The sequence below is a fragment of the Lactuca serriola genome, chromosome 1, assembly GCF_051521515.1.
Source record: "Lactuca serriola cultivar US96UC23 chromosome 1, Lser_US96UC23_V15, whole genome shotgun sequence".
NCBI lineage: Eukaryota > Viridiplantae > Streptophyta > Magnoliopsida > Asterales > Asteraceae > Lactuca > Lactuca serriola.
Window position 1 is genome coordinate 117,466,213 of NC_136408.1, and position 15,701 is coordinate 117,481,913.

General features: G+C 33.6%; 1 protein-coding gene across 2 annotated transcripts in view; it reads right to left on the reverse strand.

Moving 5' to 3' along the window:
* Window positions 1–11,159: 11,159 nt before the first annotated feature.
* LOC145097865 (respiratory burst oxidase homolog protein C-like) overlaps window positions 11,160–15,701 on the reverse strand; it is a 30,320-nt gene continuing 25,778 nt past the window's right edge. For both annotated transcript variants that reach the window (XM_079035531.1, XM_079035526.1), the window contains 7 exons: window positions 13,396–13,806; window positions 13,135–13,297; window positions 12,997–13,045; window positions 12,796–12,909; window positions 12,544–12,662; window positions 11,827–12,341; window positions 11,160–11,676 (listed from right to left, as the gene is read on the reverse strand). In XM_079035531.1, coding sequence (XP_078891657.1) covers window positions 11,567–11,676; window positions 11,827–12,341; window positions 12,544–12,662; window positions 12,796–12,909; window positions 12,997–13,045; window positions 13,135–13,297; window positions 13,396–13,759 — 1,434 coding nt within the window. In that variant the 5' untranslated portion in view covers window positions 13,760–13,806 and the 3' untranslated portion in view covers window positions 11,160–11,566. The remainder of the gene's footprint in view (window positions 11,677–11,826; window positions 12,342–12,543; window positions 12,663–12,795; window positions 12,910–12,996; window positions 13,046–13,134; window positions 13,298–13,395; window positions 13,807–15,701) is intronic.

Below are 15,701 nucleotides of genomic sequence, written 5' to 3' on the forward strand. Positions count from 1 at the left end.
TATATATATATATATATATATATATATATATATATATATATATAGTAGAAAAGCACTAAGAAACTAACTCACTCATAATATATAAAAAATGATAATACCCTTTCTATCTAACTACCATCTACAACTGTTTATAACAACTTTCTAACAGTAAAAACTAATACGCTCTCTGCCAAAGCAGAATATAGATCCATGGAAATTGCCGATAGTGAGGTGCTAGATACATTCCCAAGATTTATGTTTCCATGAACAAACAAAACCTGTGGAAATGGACTATTCCTTTGTAAAGGAACGTGTTGAAACTAAAGAAATAATGTTTGTTTATGTTGATAAGAAGTCACGGGTTGCAGTCATCTTCACAAAAGCCTTTAGAGGTTGCAGGTTCTATTTAGTAAGTAGGGCATTCAAGACCTACATATTCCAACTTGAGGGGAAGTGAAGGAATCCTTGCGTCCTTACCTTCTCTACGTCCTTATCTGTCTATGTTGCTATCTTTTTAATTGGTTTGAATTATGTGTACTTATCTTTTCTAAACTTTGTATTTATATCCCTCTGGGAAGTTTAATCTATTAAGCTTTTCACTCACAAAATCTATATGGTAAGACAGAAAAATGTAAGACATCCAAGCTAATTACTACGAGTTTATCTTGATGTGAGGTATTTATTAGCATTTCAATTTATCATTTGGAAAGTTGAAACTAGATTTCCTTTAATATAATTAAATGAAAAGAATCACTTGAAAATCTAGTGCTTCCTTGATCCCCTTGATGATCACTTTCATCATAGGGTGATCCTTGAAGTTCCAACCAATGCACTGCACCACTGATAACCAATTTTCTTAAACATGTTGAAAGCACCCATATTAATTTTAGAGAAAATTACAAAAATAGCCTAATATCTTAATTACTTTGTGGAAAATAGCAAAAAAGCCCAAATTACAAAAATAGCCTCCAAAATCACATATGGACTGATCCATCTGTGATTTTAATTGTATGTTCCCAGATGGGTTAAGCCCATCAGGGGTATAAATACGTACTTTTTTTCTTTCATTTTTCAAACTTTTTGTTGGGGAACTCTCTCTCTGGAGGCACTATGAACGATTTCATTTTTCAAATATTTTTCAAACTTTTAGTTGGAGAATTCATTTTATTAGAGGTGTGTTTGGCTTAGCTTTTCACAGCCAAAAGTCCTTTTTGTAAAAGAAAAAAAAACAAAAAGATATTTGGCAAACTAATAACTTTTGGAGTTTTAATACAAAAAAAAACAACTTTTTGGAAAAGTCAGGAAATCCTGACTTTTTGTAACTTTTTGGAAAAGTTCTTTTGAGCTTTTAAAAGCTAAGCCAAACACCCCCTAGATAGGTTTTAAACAAATTTTCCAAAAAAATAACAAGTAAAGTGATAAATTTTTGCAAAACTTTATATATAATAAGGTTGTTTCGTAGTCAAACTATCAATTTCGTAGTAAAAACAACACGCAAAATCGCAGGTGGATGAAAAGCAAATACTAGATGAACTATATTTTAGTCTGAGCTGACATGTATTTATACGGGAAAAATGAAAAAAAAAATAAAAAAAAAACATCTGGCGAATGTACAAGTCACTAAAGTGTACCCGTGTTTTAGCAATTTGTATATTCGCAGATGGAATGTTAAAATCGTAAATGTGCTTAAATCATCAGCGATTTCATCTGCGATTGTGATGCCTATTTGGGTTTTTTTTTGCTATTTTCCACAAAATAATGAAGGGATTAGGTTATTTTTGTAATTTTATCTCTTATATAAGGATCAATTAAGTTGTGGAGTCCTTCAGATTTATGAGTGTTTGTGGCTGATCACCACCAATGCTCTGTTTTTTCATAAACTACCATCTGGCTCAACATTTCGAAAAGAACAACCTCGAATGAGTAGACATCTGCTTCTGTGTTGGCACTGCCACTTTGTTCGTAAACATGATCCATGTAATAAGGGCTACCTGAAGCAGATTCATAAGATTGTAGCTGCTTTTGCTCGACGAATATGGACAAACAGAAATTACTAATTTTGACTTCCAAATTATAGTCTAACAGTATATTGCGGCTCTTAACACATCTGTGAATTACTATGTTGTCTTCACCAAGATCCGAATGAAGACACTCTAGTCCTCTTGCTGCCCCTATGCAAATGTTTAGGCGATCTGCCCATGTTAGGAAACGCCTTTTATCCGGTCGCCAAGATGTTCAACAAGGCTTCCATTGACAGGGTATTTAGATACTGTACCCTCTGATTGCCTTCATGACAGTAGCCAATGTAAGGGATGATATTTTTATGGTGTACTCTGGAAATAATATTGATCTCGTAACGGAACTCACGATCACCTTGGGAACCATGCAGATCAGCGCAATAGATGGCGACAATGCGATTTTTCAGTTGTCCTCTGTAGACATGACCAAATCCACGGGGACTGATCCGATTTTCTCGACTAAAATTTTGGGTGGTCGAGAGGATCTCCTCCAGTGGAATTAGGCGAGGCCCTGATCCTGAAGAAGACTGTTTTATAAAATTAGTTGGTGGCTTTCTTTGTGTATGGTTCTATGAACATAAAAAACATGATTCTGCGTAGATATGATTAGATCCATGTGCATCTCAGTTCATATTGTCATTGGCTTAATAAAATATTATAAAGAGTAGACTCGAACCAAGTCCGGTAATTAATAAAATCCCACCTATACTTCATATATGTTATCATATACAGGGCCTGAGGAATTGAATATCCTCAAAGGCCCAAGACGAACAAGTAAAAAAATGACATTTTCGTTATTATAAGTTGTTATTTTTAAATAAAACTATATAATAATAACAAATTAGGCCTTGTGCAACTGCCCACCACTGCAACAAATGAGACGTATAGGGACAACAATTGTCGTCTCTATAGGTTCAAAAAGTCATCCCTATAGGTTTTTGGGGCGATATGTCGTCCCTATAGCTTTCATCTCAATAGCCCCGTCGCAATAGATATGTATTTTCGTCACTAAAAAACTCGTCGCAATTAGTAGCCTTTGGTGACAATATGTCGCCCTATTCTGATTCGTAGCTATAAGTTTGCTGGGCTCCTTTGATTAAGCTATAGGGACGACATGTCGTCTTTATAGAGTAATCTATAAAAGCCACCGGCCGTCTCCACAAGTATAGCTATAGAGACAACTTGTCGTCTCCATAGATGCAGCGATAGACACAATGAGTCGTCTCCATAGATGGATACATAGTGGGCATCATTCACCCTATAGCAACGGTGTTTCGTAGTGGTTGATGCATTTGTAGAGACGACATGTCGTCTCTATAGGTATGTCGTGTTATCTATGTAGATTCCTCTATAAATACAACATGTTGTCTCTATAGGTATCTGTAGAGACGACATCTCGTCTCTATACGTGTGTCCATGTCATCTCTATAGGTATGCCCATATAGCTCCTTTTAACCACTATAATTTCCCAAATTCTTAAAACAGTAAATTTACAAAATAGCTAAATCGGTAAATTTAATTGGAAAATATTAAAATAAAATATAATCTCAAAACATTAAAATATAATACGATCTCAAAACATTTACCAAAAAATTCTTTTGAAATGTATAAAAGTTTCATAGAATTACAAATACTACCTAATTTAATCTGATCCACTAGAAGTTTGCCGATCAGTACTTTGATCATCATCACTTTGAGCATCATCACTTTGAGCATAATCATTATATATCACTTGTCTCTTCGGAAGTTGTACCTGTGAGAGATCAATATTGAATTGAACGGTCGGCGGAGGTTGGGTGTTTGGATTTTGAGACGTGAACATTTGTTGCATTTGTTGATTAAACTGTTGACTCATTTGTTAAGTCAATTGTTGAGTCAACTGAAGAGCAAATGCATTGAGGTCTACATTATTTGTTGAAGGAGCCAGGATATTATAAGGTGTTACATTTTTCACTTTTCGACCAACACCCCATGTATGACCTCTCCTTTCTCCAAGTACATGAGCCAAGCATTCTAGTTGTTTGACTTTTTATTCGTCACCACCAACCTCGTCCAACATTTTCTTATACTCATTTTCAATTTTAACCTACAACAAAAAAAAACAATAAACATACATTAGTTGCTTTAATATTGTTGCATTACTGAATCGCCGGTGAGGCTTTCTCGACTGTTTTGAGCCATTAAACAACAAACTCTCCCTCCATTTGTGCTTGAAATGCAACAATCTTCTATGACCAACATAAGTTATCTTGTTGGTTATACGACATGAAGGTGTGTCTTTATTGCAGGTAGAACAAGCTTTATAACCTTGACCAATCCATCTAGACAAACTGCTACGAGTAGGATAATCGTTGATAGTCCATAATAGTGTTGCATGCATCGTAAATATAGTGTTGGTTGCTGCATCTCTCACTTTCACTCCTTCGTCCCACAACATTTTCAACTCGTCTACTAAAGGCCTCAAGAAAACATCAATGTCCTTTGCAGGTGATTTAGGGCCAGGAATTAGCAAAGTCAACATGAAAGAAGACACTTTCATACATAACCATGGTGGGGTATTGTACGTTGTCAACATTATTGACCACATACTATAAGACTGATTCATGTTGCCAAATGGATTAAAGCCATCAGCAGCCAAACCCAAGCGAACGTTCCTAGGTTCATTGGCGAACTCAGGATAACGCTTATCAAATTCTTGCCATGCCTTCCCATCAACTGGATGATACATCTTACCATCATTTGACCACCCTGTATGATGCCAAATCATGTCTTTTGCTGTGAATCTAGAACTATACCTTCGACGAAGCCTGGGAGTTAAAGGAGAATAACTCAACACTTTTTGTGCCACATTCTTCACCTTTGTGTTTTTTTCAACCCATCTGCTCTCGTTACAAATAGGACAGTTCTGCATCGATTCATTCTCCTTCCAAAACAAAGCACAATCATTAACACAAGCATGTATAAATTGATATCCTAACCCAATTTTTTTCAGCTTCTTCTTAGCTCCCTAGTGTGAAGCTGGAATCGTATTTTCTTTTGGGAACGCAACTCTTAAAAACTCTAAAAGTTGGTCCATCGAACTGTCTGTCCATTTGTTGATGGCTTTCATGTGCATCAGTTTTGCTACAAAGTTTAGGGAAGACATCCAACAGGGTATAACTCTGTATTGGCCTCTTTAAACAATGCATCAAATTCTGGGTCTAAACCAATTCCTTCTCCATCAATATTTTCTTCATGTGTATTTTCCTCTGCCATAACATCATCTGTTGCATCAAACATTTCATGTGTTGTTGTAGTATCATTTTTAGGAAACCAAATGTTGTCTAAATCTGAAGAAGGATATTCTTCCCCGTGATGAATCCATATACGATATGATTGAAGAAATCCACGATCATGTATGTGGGCATAAACCGTAGTCACAATTTGTCGATACATATTCACACAATCTCTACACAGGCAACATGTTTTTCCTTCACCATCGACATGGTCCTTGGCAATCTCTATAATGTTTCTAAGACCTATCAGGAATTCTGGAGAGCTCCGATTTGGCAGTGTAATCCAACTCTTATCAATTGTCATAATTGTTTGATTATCAAGAATTAGATTGTATGTATAGTAAATATATGACTAATTTGTTTTTATTTAGGATTTATTTTTCATATTCTTCATATTATATCATCCTACTTGTAATGCTTTATTTTTTTATAGCATTCTACTTCTACTTGTATTGCGTTATTTTTTTTATAACATTATACTTCTATTATAGCTAAACAACTTGAAGCCTAGTACAACAAAATGAGGGAATATATATTATAGATTAATCCTAGAAACTAGAAACTCAATTCTAAAAACCTTACTTGAAAGTTTAAACAAATTACTTTTAGTAATTCAAAAGATCATATATGAATGTTGAAATGTTATATCTCCAAAAGGAAATTAGTATACATGATTGAAATAAAGAATTCTTACATCTTTAAGCTTGAATTTTCTAAAAAGTTAACTTTGATCGGTAAATGTTACTACTCGAGCTCCATAATTTCTTACTCCAAATTCTGCAACAAATTAATAATTAGTATCTAAGATACAACTTTACATTATAATCAATAGAGGTGTATGGATTTACCTCTTTTATGTGGTTGTGAAACATATAAAACACATCACATGCTCAAGTTAGAAAATACTGAAAAAAATAAAAATTCAAGACGTTAAAAGGCATTGATTATAAAATATTCTGATTAAAATGATTAAATTTACCCGAAAAGCCCTTGAACAAATCCATACTCTCCACTTTCCTGATAGTCTTAAAATGGAGCAACATTGTTACATTAGTTTGTGTTTTTTTTCTATTTAATGCATTTTATTTAACATGTGTACTTTTAAAAGGGAAATTGTAATTATAATGAATTAAACAAAATGCATTTTGGATTAACACAACAGAATATGAATAATGAATTTACTTTTTAAGCATATGATCTTAAAAAGTATTAGAAACAGGAATAATAATAATAATTTTTTTCTTTTTTACCTTTTTCGAGACTAAAATCACTAAAAAACCGGATGAGTTTGTTTCTGTTTGCAATTAGTACATTCACAATCTCTAGTGGCTTTTTCTGGTTAGCAGGAAACAGCTATTTCAAAAAACAAAAACATATTTTTAGAAAATAAATATTTGTATAGGAATTAAAAACTGAATATTTGTTGTATATATATGTTTAATACCTTGAACACATTTTAGATTCATGAGAATTCTCATGTTGTCCAATGAGCAGACATATCTAACCATCACAGGAGTATTTGAACATGTTAAAAAAAATTCAGTACAAGACAATAATATTAAGAAAAAAGATCGTAACTTGAGTTCAGAATCCAATGCTAATAACAAATTCAATCTATTATATAGAAATATTAGGCTAAGGAAACTTGAAATTTTTGTTCGAGCTCCCATTTATAATTGTTTTAAAAGTAATCAAAGCACAGAGTATCTTTATCAAAGATTGAAAATGACGTAAATGAATCTTTAAAGAAAGATAATCAGAGACCAAATGAATCTTTACTATTCATAATTCAGTTTTTATATATCTTTAAATTTGGATTCTTCTTTAAGTTTAATGATTGGAATCTTACCCCCATTCGGTGACTTGTTATCTGTAAACTCTGTCCTAAAAATAAACCCTGTTCCAAGAATCTACAAAAACAGAAACAACCAACAAAAATAACCCAATTAAATCTTTTTGGTGTTTGGTTTGTTGGATTCCATGGGATTTGTAATTCCATTCCATTGTTGGGTTGTAAAAGACTATGGAATTAAATTCAATTGGAATTCACAAAATCCTTTTTGATTCCAACATTTCATTCTAAGTCCCAAGGAATTCAAATCCAAGCATCTCCTTGTTAAGAATACATATTTTTTCAAAGGGTAATTATCATTGTTTATAATATTTAAAACCATTTATCATTTATATTCATTTAAAACGAGTAGTTTTTCCATTTATCATTTATATTCATTTAAAAACAGAAATATACAAAGGAATGGAATTGAATTCCATTCCATTTCTGTCAACAAAACATGTGACAAATTATCAATTCTTTCATATTTCAACCAAACTTGTGATAAATCCTTTGTGCTCTACAAAAGAGAATATTGAAGTTCTGGTGATATTATGAACAAAGAACTGATAAATAGCATACAATTAAGTCTCAAATAGCTGGAAATACAGAAAATTTCATGTTAATTATATAACATTGACATGAACATATAAATAGCTTTCATGTTGCAGTAATTTCGTCTCAGTTGTCCTGTATTTTCAAATTTCAACCATTAATTAGATTATCAAGTAAATTACATTTTTGTCCATGTCCTACAGTGATATTTTGGATCAGGTTCAACAACGAATCTTTTTTTTTCCATTTTGGTCTCTGTTTATAAATATCAAGTGTTGTGAAACATTATGCATGTGGGTATCATATACCTTTTATAAATATCTAGAAGTCAAAAAAGAAGAGGGTATCAACATTCAAGAATTCCTCTGTATGCATAGCTGTGACAATTGCTTAAGCAACTGTGACTGTAGACACATTTTAATTATTTTAATCAACTCATAAAGAAAAAACTAGCATAGCAAAGCAACAATAAAATATTAAAGAAATTCCTCCAACATCATTGTCATTTTTTACAACTTTATGAACATATCCAATGATAAAACACTTGCATTCCCAACAAATAATATAGATTAGGTTGCTCATGACTTCAAGTAAAGGGCACCCGATTAGAAAAATAGTCCCAATTAGAAACAATATATAGCAATCATGATTAAGTCAACAATAGAAATCATGAAGAAATACAATAGAACCCAAAGGATGTTTGGAAACACTCAACTGATCAAAAATATATGATGCTATTAGTATAATTCTAAATTATAGCTCCACATACAAAATCCAATCTAAAGAGTCTTACCTCCACGTTGTAAACTAATACACATTAAACTCCTCCCTAAACAGTAAACTAATATACATTACACTTTACCTTCAATCAATAGGAATACATTAAACCAACCCTTGCATATTTTTAGTGAGCATCCAAAAGTTGTTTCATATGTCAATGGGTAAAGAAGGGGAAAAATTGGCAACTCAATAGAAAAGAAAGAAAGAAAATTGTGGAGTAGAATTGGAGGTTTAGTTGCCTCAACCACAACATCAACCCTGAATCTGTGACTGTAGTAGCTGCTGATTCCGGTGGTGGAAGTGGAACTGATTCAGATGGAGTGCCTCCTATTTGTAAAGGTTTAGCTGGTTGTGTTTTTTTTCTGAATTCCAAGAAGGGGGCATCTATTGAGTATGCAAGTGTGCTAGGTTGAGTGTATTCACTTCTTAAAGGAGTATTGTTCTTATTATCATAAAGATTATAGTCGATCTTAACATACAAAACAATGTCAAATATCAGGGTAGCAAGGGGGAGGCTAGCAAGAAGAGTAGATTGGCAACATGATTAGCAACTGACTCAGTAGAGCCTGTCTGATTTAGTGGAAAACATAATGGAAATCCATACCGTAACATGTGACACTAGGCAACAAGTACACGTGTTTCAACTGAAAGCAAATTATCAGAGTAGCAAGGGTAGTAGATTATAGATTATGTTGAAAGCAAAATACCTTTTAATCGCAGAAAGCTATGGTGAGGAACATGAAACAGTAATGCAGATTTGCTAATCGATGTGAGCAAATTGCCTCTTGAGAGATCAATTGTGAAACCATAGAAAAATCACAAGTTAGGGACGGAGAAGAAGGAACAAAAAAAAATAGAAAAATGGAGATGAGCATGAGGTTGATCAACTGGTGTTACAGGTGAACCAGTGGTGAAAGGGGGAAGACGAATCCTGAGACAAGCTAATCGACAGAGAATCCGAGACCGGAGACGACCAAACGGAAAGGGATCCTAAGATCATAACCCTATGGGGTATTCTATCGTCCCTATAGCCATAAACAAACGACATCGTATTCAATTTTCCAACTAAATAGATTAAAAATATATATTTTTTGGGCATAGAAAGCTATGGGGACGACCAGTCGTCCCTATATTTACCCCAAAACGTTTTATTCCCGTTAAACGATTAAAAAATATGTTATTTTCAATTTTTATTATTTATTAGGGCGATATGTCGTCTCTATAGATGTTTAAAAACCACGCCAAACCCTCATTTCTCCCGCTTAACATGTTGAGACAACAAGTCGTCCCTGTATCTTAAAAGTCAATAAAAAATGATCAACTCTATAGCGACGATATGTCGTCCCTACAGGAAGCCTATAGTGACGACTAATGTCGTCCCTATAGGTGTTTATTCTTGTAGTGCAATTTTGCCCCCCTCAACGCCCCCATGATCATATATTACAATTCCAATCACCACCTAACCTTTTAGATCAGCAATTTTGTTATTTTTATTTCTTCAATGATGTAATTATTGGTTATAAACTTGTTTATTCATTTTACCAAACATGTGATGTGACTCATATCAATAGGCGTAGTATTCTTTCGGTCTAGTTGGTCACCTTTCGCTTTTATCGTCAAATACAATTTGAAAAACAGAAACAGACAAGTTAACTCTCAAGTGCTGTATTTACTCTATTCGTCCTTTGAATATTGCATTAGAATACTAAAGTATGTTGTGAGCGAAGTATTTTATAGCTTCCAATTTAGTCTAACGCAATTTTCTAAGGGAAAATACACTAATACATAGACAAATCAAAGGGTACAGTTCACGACTTGAAATTCAATCTGAAGATTTAACGTCAACTTCATTGTTTGGCTCCCAATATTTATTATATGACATTACAAATCTCTGAATTACGATCTAACAAACATTGTGATTCCAACCTCCAGCCCTGTAAAATCTGTATTTTGGGGATAGGATTTTTGTTCTTTTTTGGAAAATTATTGAAAATTAAATATAGATATAAATAACTAAATAGATAGAAAAAATTAAAAAAGTTAAAAAAAATTAATACAAGTGAATTTGAAAGTTTCAGGGCCGTTAGAAGGTTAAATTAGGATTAAAGAGAAAATTTACGATTAAGGGACTAAAATTGCCGAAATTCTGAAACTACAAATTAACCTTGTTTTAACTTGATTTGTAACATAATTGTTAAAAATTTAATTTTTGAGGTTCCTTGTAAGAATATTACAACTTGTTGGGTAAATAGAAGTTATTTCGGCCAAAAGGAGGAAAACTAGTTAGTAAAAGACCAAAAGTGGCAAGTTGGAAAAGATTAGAAATTAGACACTCCCTTTCCCTCTTCTCCCCCATTTTGTGAGGATATTTATCATTAAGTTTAATGTGTGTGAGGAAATGGAGTTTGAAGTGGTCGTAGTAGTCAACTCTAAGAGGTTGATTAGGTTGATTACAGACTAAGGATCCAGTACTAGCTTCAGTTCCTGCTGGATTATGGTATACTTAAATAAATTCAAATTGCACACAAAGGAAGCAAATAGAAAAATCAAAATCGATAAGGATAACAGAGTCAGTCACCAACACTAAGAACTAGAGAGTTAAGATCAAAATCATTCCTTTTTTTTTGTGGATTTTTCCTTTAACTATGTTTCGGTAAAAAAAAAAAAAAAAAAAAAAAAAAAAAAAAAAAAAAAAAAAAAAAAAACAGATGCATAATAATATTGTATAGAATATTGTCCCCTTGAATGGATATTTCTATGGACAACATACTAATATTAATTAACATGTAGAGATAGTCTTTGGCTATCATGCTGGCAATAAGATAGTACTCACAAGGGTTCCTCTATATGTGTCTGAAGATTACATGTTCTTATTCAAATCTTGAAACAAAACAATTCTCTATTTAGCCAAAATTAAGATATAACAACAAATAAAGAAATTTATTTACCAGACATCATATCATATAAACTTAATAAACTTTTGTGACCCGTTGCCTAGCGCGGATATACAACTAGTCTTTAATTATAGCGGCCTTGATCTTCAATTCTCTGTACATAGAGGGGTAGAATTTATGATTCTAGAAGGGTTTTGATTGGATCCATATCTGGAAATCTTTAGGAAAAAAAAATCAGAAGTTCTGTTTACAGAAATCAAATTTGGTTGATGTCTTGTGTGAGAATTCATGAGCTAGTTGTTTCAGCTCTTTTGCTGATGCTGGCTCTCCACCATAGAACACCCCTGTGGATTTTCATAGACAAAAGTTAGAAACATCACTGAATTGTATACAAGAGTTTACATACAAGATTTTCTAATTTCTATTGGCTTTTGTCATTTCTTGACAAAAAGCTTATCTTAAAAAATGAACATCGAGTGAGTGAGAAGTAATACCTATTCTGGAACCCGGGTGTTTAAGAGCAATGTGCATGTACGTCTCAAACCAGTTGGGTTTGGCAAAATAAGTCTTAACACGAGACGCCGAAACAACATCAACACCATTTTTGGCATGATTAAGTGACTCAACCATTTTGATTAGGGCAGACCGAGCGTCATCTTCCTCAAAAACCCTGGTGCAATAAGCATGCATGTCAATGACATCATATTTATCCATTTCAGCAGCATCATTCATAATGTCTTTAACCATGTCAAACGAACCCTGTTCGCTAGTCACCCAATAGAAGTAAGCTCTTGTTGTTTCAAAGTTTGTTGGCCCTGATTTTTTCTTGTGCCATTCGCCAGTGCTACCATTTTCCTCTTCTTTGGCTTCAATGTTATTCAAAATATCTTTCACAATATTAATCATTGGGGTTGCTCCCATTCCTGACCCCACTAGTAACACCACGCTGTATTTCTTATAGTCTTGTGCTGGTGCTCCATATTTACCCTTGAATAAAACTTTTGCTAGTCTGTCAAAAAAAAGTTAAAACTAGTTATTAAGATCAAATCATAGTCATACACAAAAAATTATGACAAATATTTTGCTATATTTTTGTTACAAAAGATTAGGTTTCATATCCACATGCACAACACAGTGCTCTGTCTTTGACATGAATGTGCTTCCATGTAAACAAACCAACATCTCTGCCAATAATCTCCTGTAAATAGTACCTAAAATTTTCATACCATCTCCTGATTGGCTTACTACTTTCCGTTGTTTTCAGCTTTGGGCTTTCTGCTCTCTCGTTACCCTCTGGTGCTTGCAACAATATCTTCTCCAAATTCTCAATCTGTTTTAAATTTTCTCATTAATTAATTAAACACTTTCCCACAATTACCAAACTATATATATATATATATATATATATATATATATATATATATATATATATATATATATAATTTAGTTGTGTTTAATCTAACCATGATGTAACCGTTGTTATCCGGGTCTAGCTCTTCCATGATCAATGCGGCATATTCGTCTGCTTGATTTTGAATATGCGAGAGCTTGTTGGCTGAAGCACTAAGGATAATAATCTGCATCCCATGGGTACAGAATATATAATATTATTTGGGAATAATATTCTTAGACTATAAATAATTGATTAAATACATAATGTAGACCTCTCTGACATCGTTTTCTGTGATCCTACCGTCTGCATCTTTGTCAATCCTGCATTTATTTATATATTTAGTATATTTGTACGTATGATTCCCACCAAACAAAAATAATTAGTGTTTAATATTTTAATTGATCCTCACATGTCAAAGAAAGTGTGTAGCCTTGAGTCAAAACTCTGATCAGAAATTTGGTTCCAAAACTCGTACATTTGATCTTTGTTAATCAATTCACCTTTTATGTTGGCCCTTAGAGATAATGAATCAAACAGCACCCCAGCAAAGTCTTGGGAATCCTTGTTCATCCCTGGTATATTAAAATAGAAAAAATAAAAAATAAACGCAACCATAGTTAATAAAAAAACGAAGAACAAACATGCATGGTTGGAGTTATATATTGATTACCAATGCATTCCCAGAAATGCAACCGTGGAAGTAATCCATTGGTGTCCTTGGTGAGATCATCAAATCGCTTCTCAATGGCAACCCATGTCCTACTTTCCTCCTTGTTGCTAATAAACTCAAGCACCTTGAAAGCGACATCGACAGATTTACTCCTGTCTAATGGAGCCTTTGGTTGCTGTTTCGAGAATGTAGTCAACTCCTCAGACACCGACCCTGCAAGTAAGCCATTTGAATGCTGCCATTGAGTCATCACCAACATCCAAAGTGATTCAATGTAGTCGTCAATTTCAGACTTCACACTGTCAACACCCACAGCCTCGGTGTCTAATCTAGTTCTTCCATCACCCGTACCCATATTATGCATTTGGTTCCAAAACAAATTAACCAAAATGGAAATCACAAGGGGTATACCTGTTAATATGATAGAAAGCAAAATGCAATAACAAATGAATGAAACTAAGATATGAGATACATAGATCTAGAAAGTTATTTAATTACTGAATCGAATAAAAATAGAACAAATCAGAAAAGAAACCAAATGTTTCTTCCTGCCCTAATTAGAAAGGCTCTTGATAGAGAATGTGTTATGGGTCTTATATAAATATATGGGCAAACATGGGGACCTAATTGTAATATTTATTATTTTCTGTTTTGAATCCTATCTACAATTATCTCAAGGATAGCATAAATAGAGTAGTCATAGAAGGTATTGAGTATTCTCGATTTTTTAGTTCAGGACGTTAGCTTGGGTAGGAGGTCATCTCTTTAGTGAACCTCTCAGATTAGGGCACGAAGATAATCATTTGATTATCTTCTCCGATTTGTTCTAGTTTCATTCCATTCAATAAAGAACAGCTTTCTAGATCTATAATCTCATATTTTAGTTTCATTCACTGTTATTGCATTTTGGTTTCTATCAACTCTCCAAAGAGACAACCTCCTACCGTAGGTATTGCCGAAGACCAAATTCTTTAAAATACTCAATACCCGACTACTCCTATTTATGATAATCTTCAGATAATTTTAGATAGGGATGAGCATCAGAACTGGTACCCGCTTTCGGAACCGGAACGGTCTTGAGCGGTTCCGCTTCCGGTTCACATTTTTTCGGAACCGCTACCCGCTGGGTACCCGCCGGAACCGGTATATATATATATATATATATATATATATATATATATATATATATATATATATATAATATTTACTATTAATATTAACATGTGTGTGTTATTGAGACCGATTTAAAATATATTTGTTCGATTTTGTCTGTTTTTGGTCCGAATTCATTCGATTTCGATTGAACTAAATTACGGTTTTATTGAAAGTTTTTAATAAAGTTGATGTAACCGGGTTACACACTCTTAGAACCGGAACCACCGGTTCCGGAAGTGGTTCCAAAAATTTAAAAACTGCCTGGACCGGTTTCGGTTCCGGTTTTAGCTTTTCAGGAACCGCCGGTTTCGGTTACGGTTCTCGCCAAATGAGGCGGGTACCTGCCTATGGTCATCCCTAATTCTAGATAGGGTTGAAAACTAAAAATGATAATTATTACAATTACGTCCCCATATTTGCCCATATATTTATACAAGACCCATAAACCATTCTATATCATAGCACAAGAGAGAAAAATGTGAATAACATGTTGGGAGTTTTAAGTAACAAGATTTTTGTGAAACATAAGAGTTCTAGAAATCTCGAATAAAGTCTCATTATTATGGGCCAGTTTACTTTTTAACCTGTAGCACCCCGTTTATTTAATAAATAAATAAACAAATTAATGAATGAATAGTAGCCCTAAAATCAAATAATTATATAGCATGGTGTTGGTTCCGAGGAGTTAACTGGCATAATTTAGAAGTTTGGGGTTAAAAGTGTAAGTTTCGGATTTGTTATGTAAAAATTTATGAAGGCAGGGATTACTTGGTAAATTATTGAGACTTAATTTGAAAGATTTTGGAGGCTAAGGGGCTGAATGGTAACATATGGACTTCATTTGAGAATAATTTGTAAAGGAGGGGTTGTTTGGTAACTGTTTGATTTATTATGAAAAAGAATTATAGGAGCAGGGGTATAATAGGTAAATAAGGGAGCTGTTTCGAAATTATTTCAGAAGGGAGGGACTATTGTTGTCATTATGACAAAACATTTAGAATGGAGGCGGGTATATAATCCTCCTGAAACCCTAACCCTAGGAACCATATACTGGCCGCCACCCTCCTCCTCCAGCCGCCGTCATCTCTTCCATAGTTACCTTGCACCACCGAGCTCCACCATCATTGTGCCATTCTGTTGAAGACAAAAGC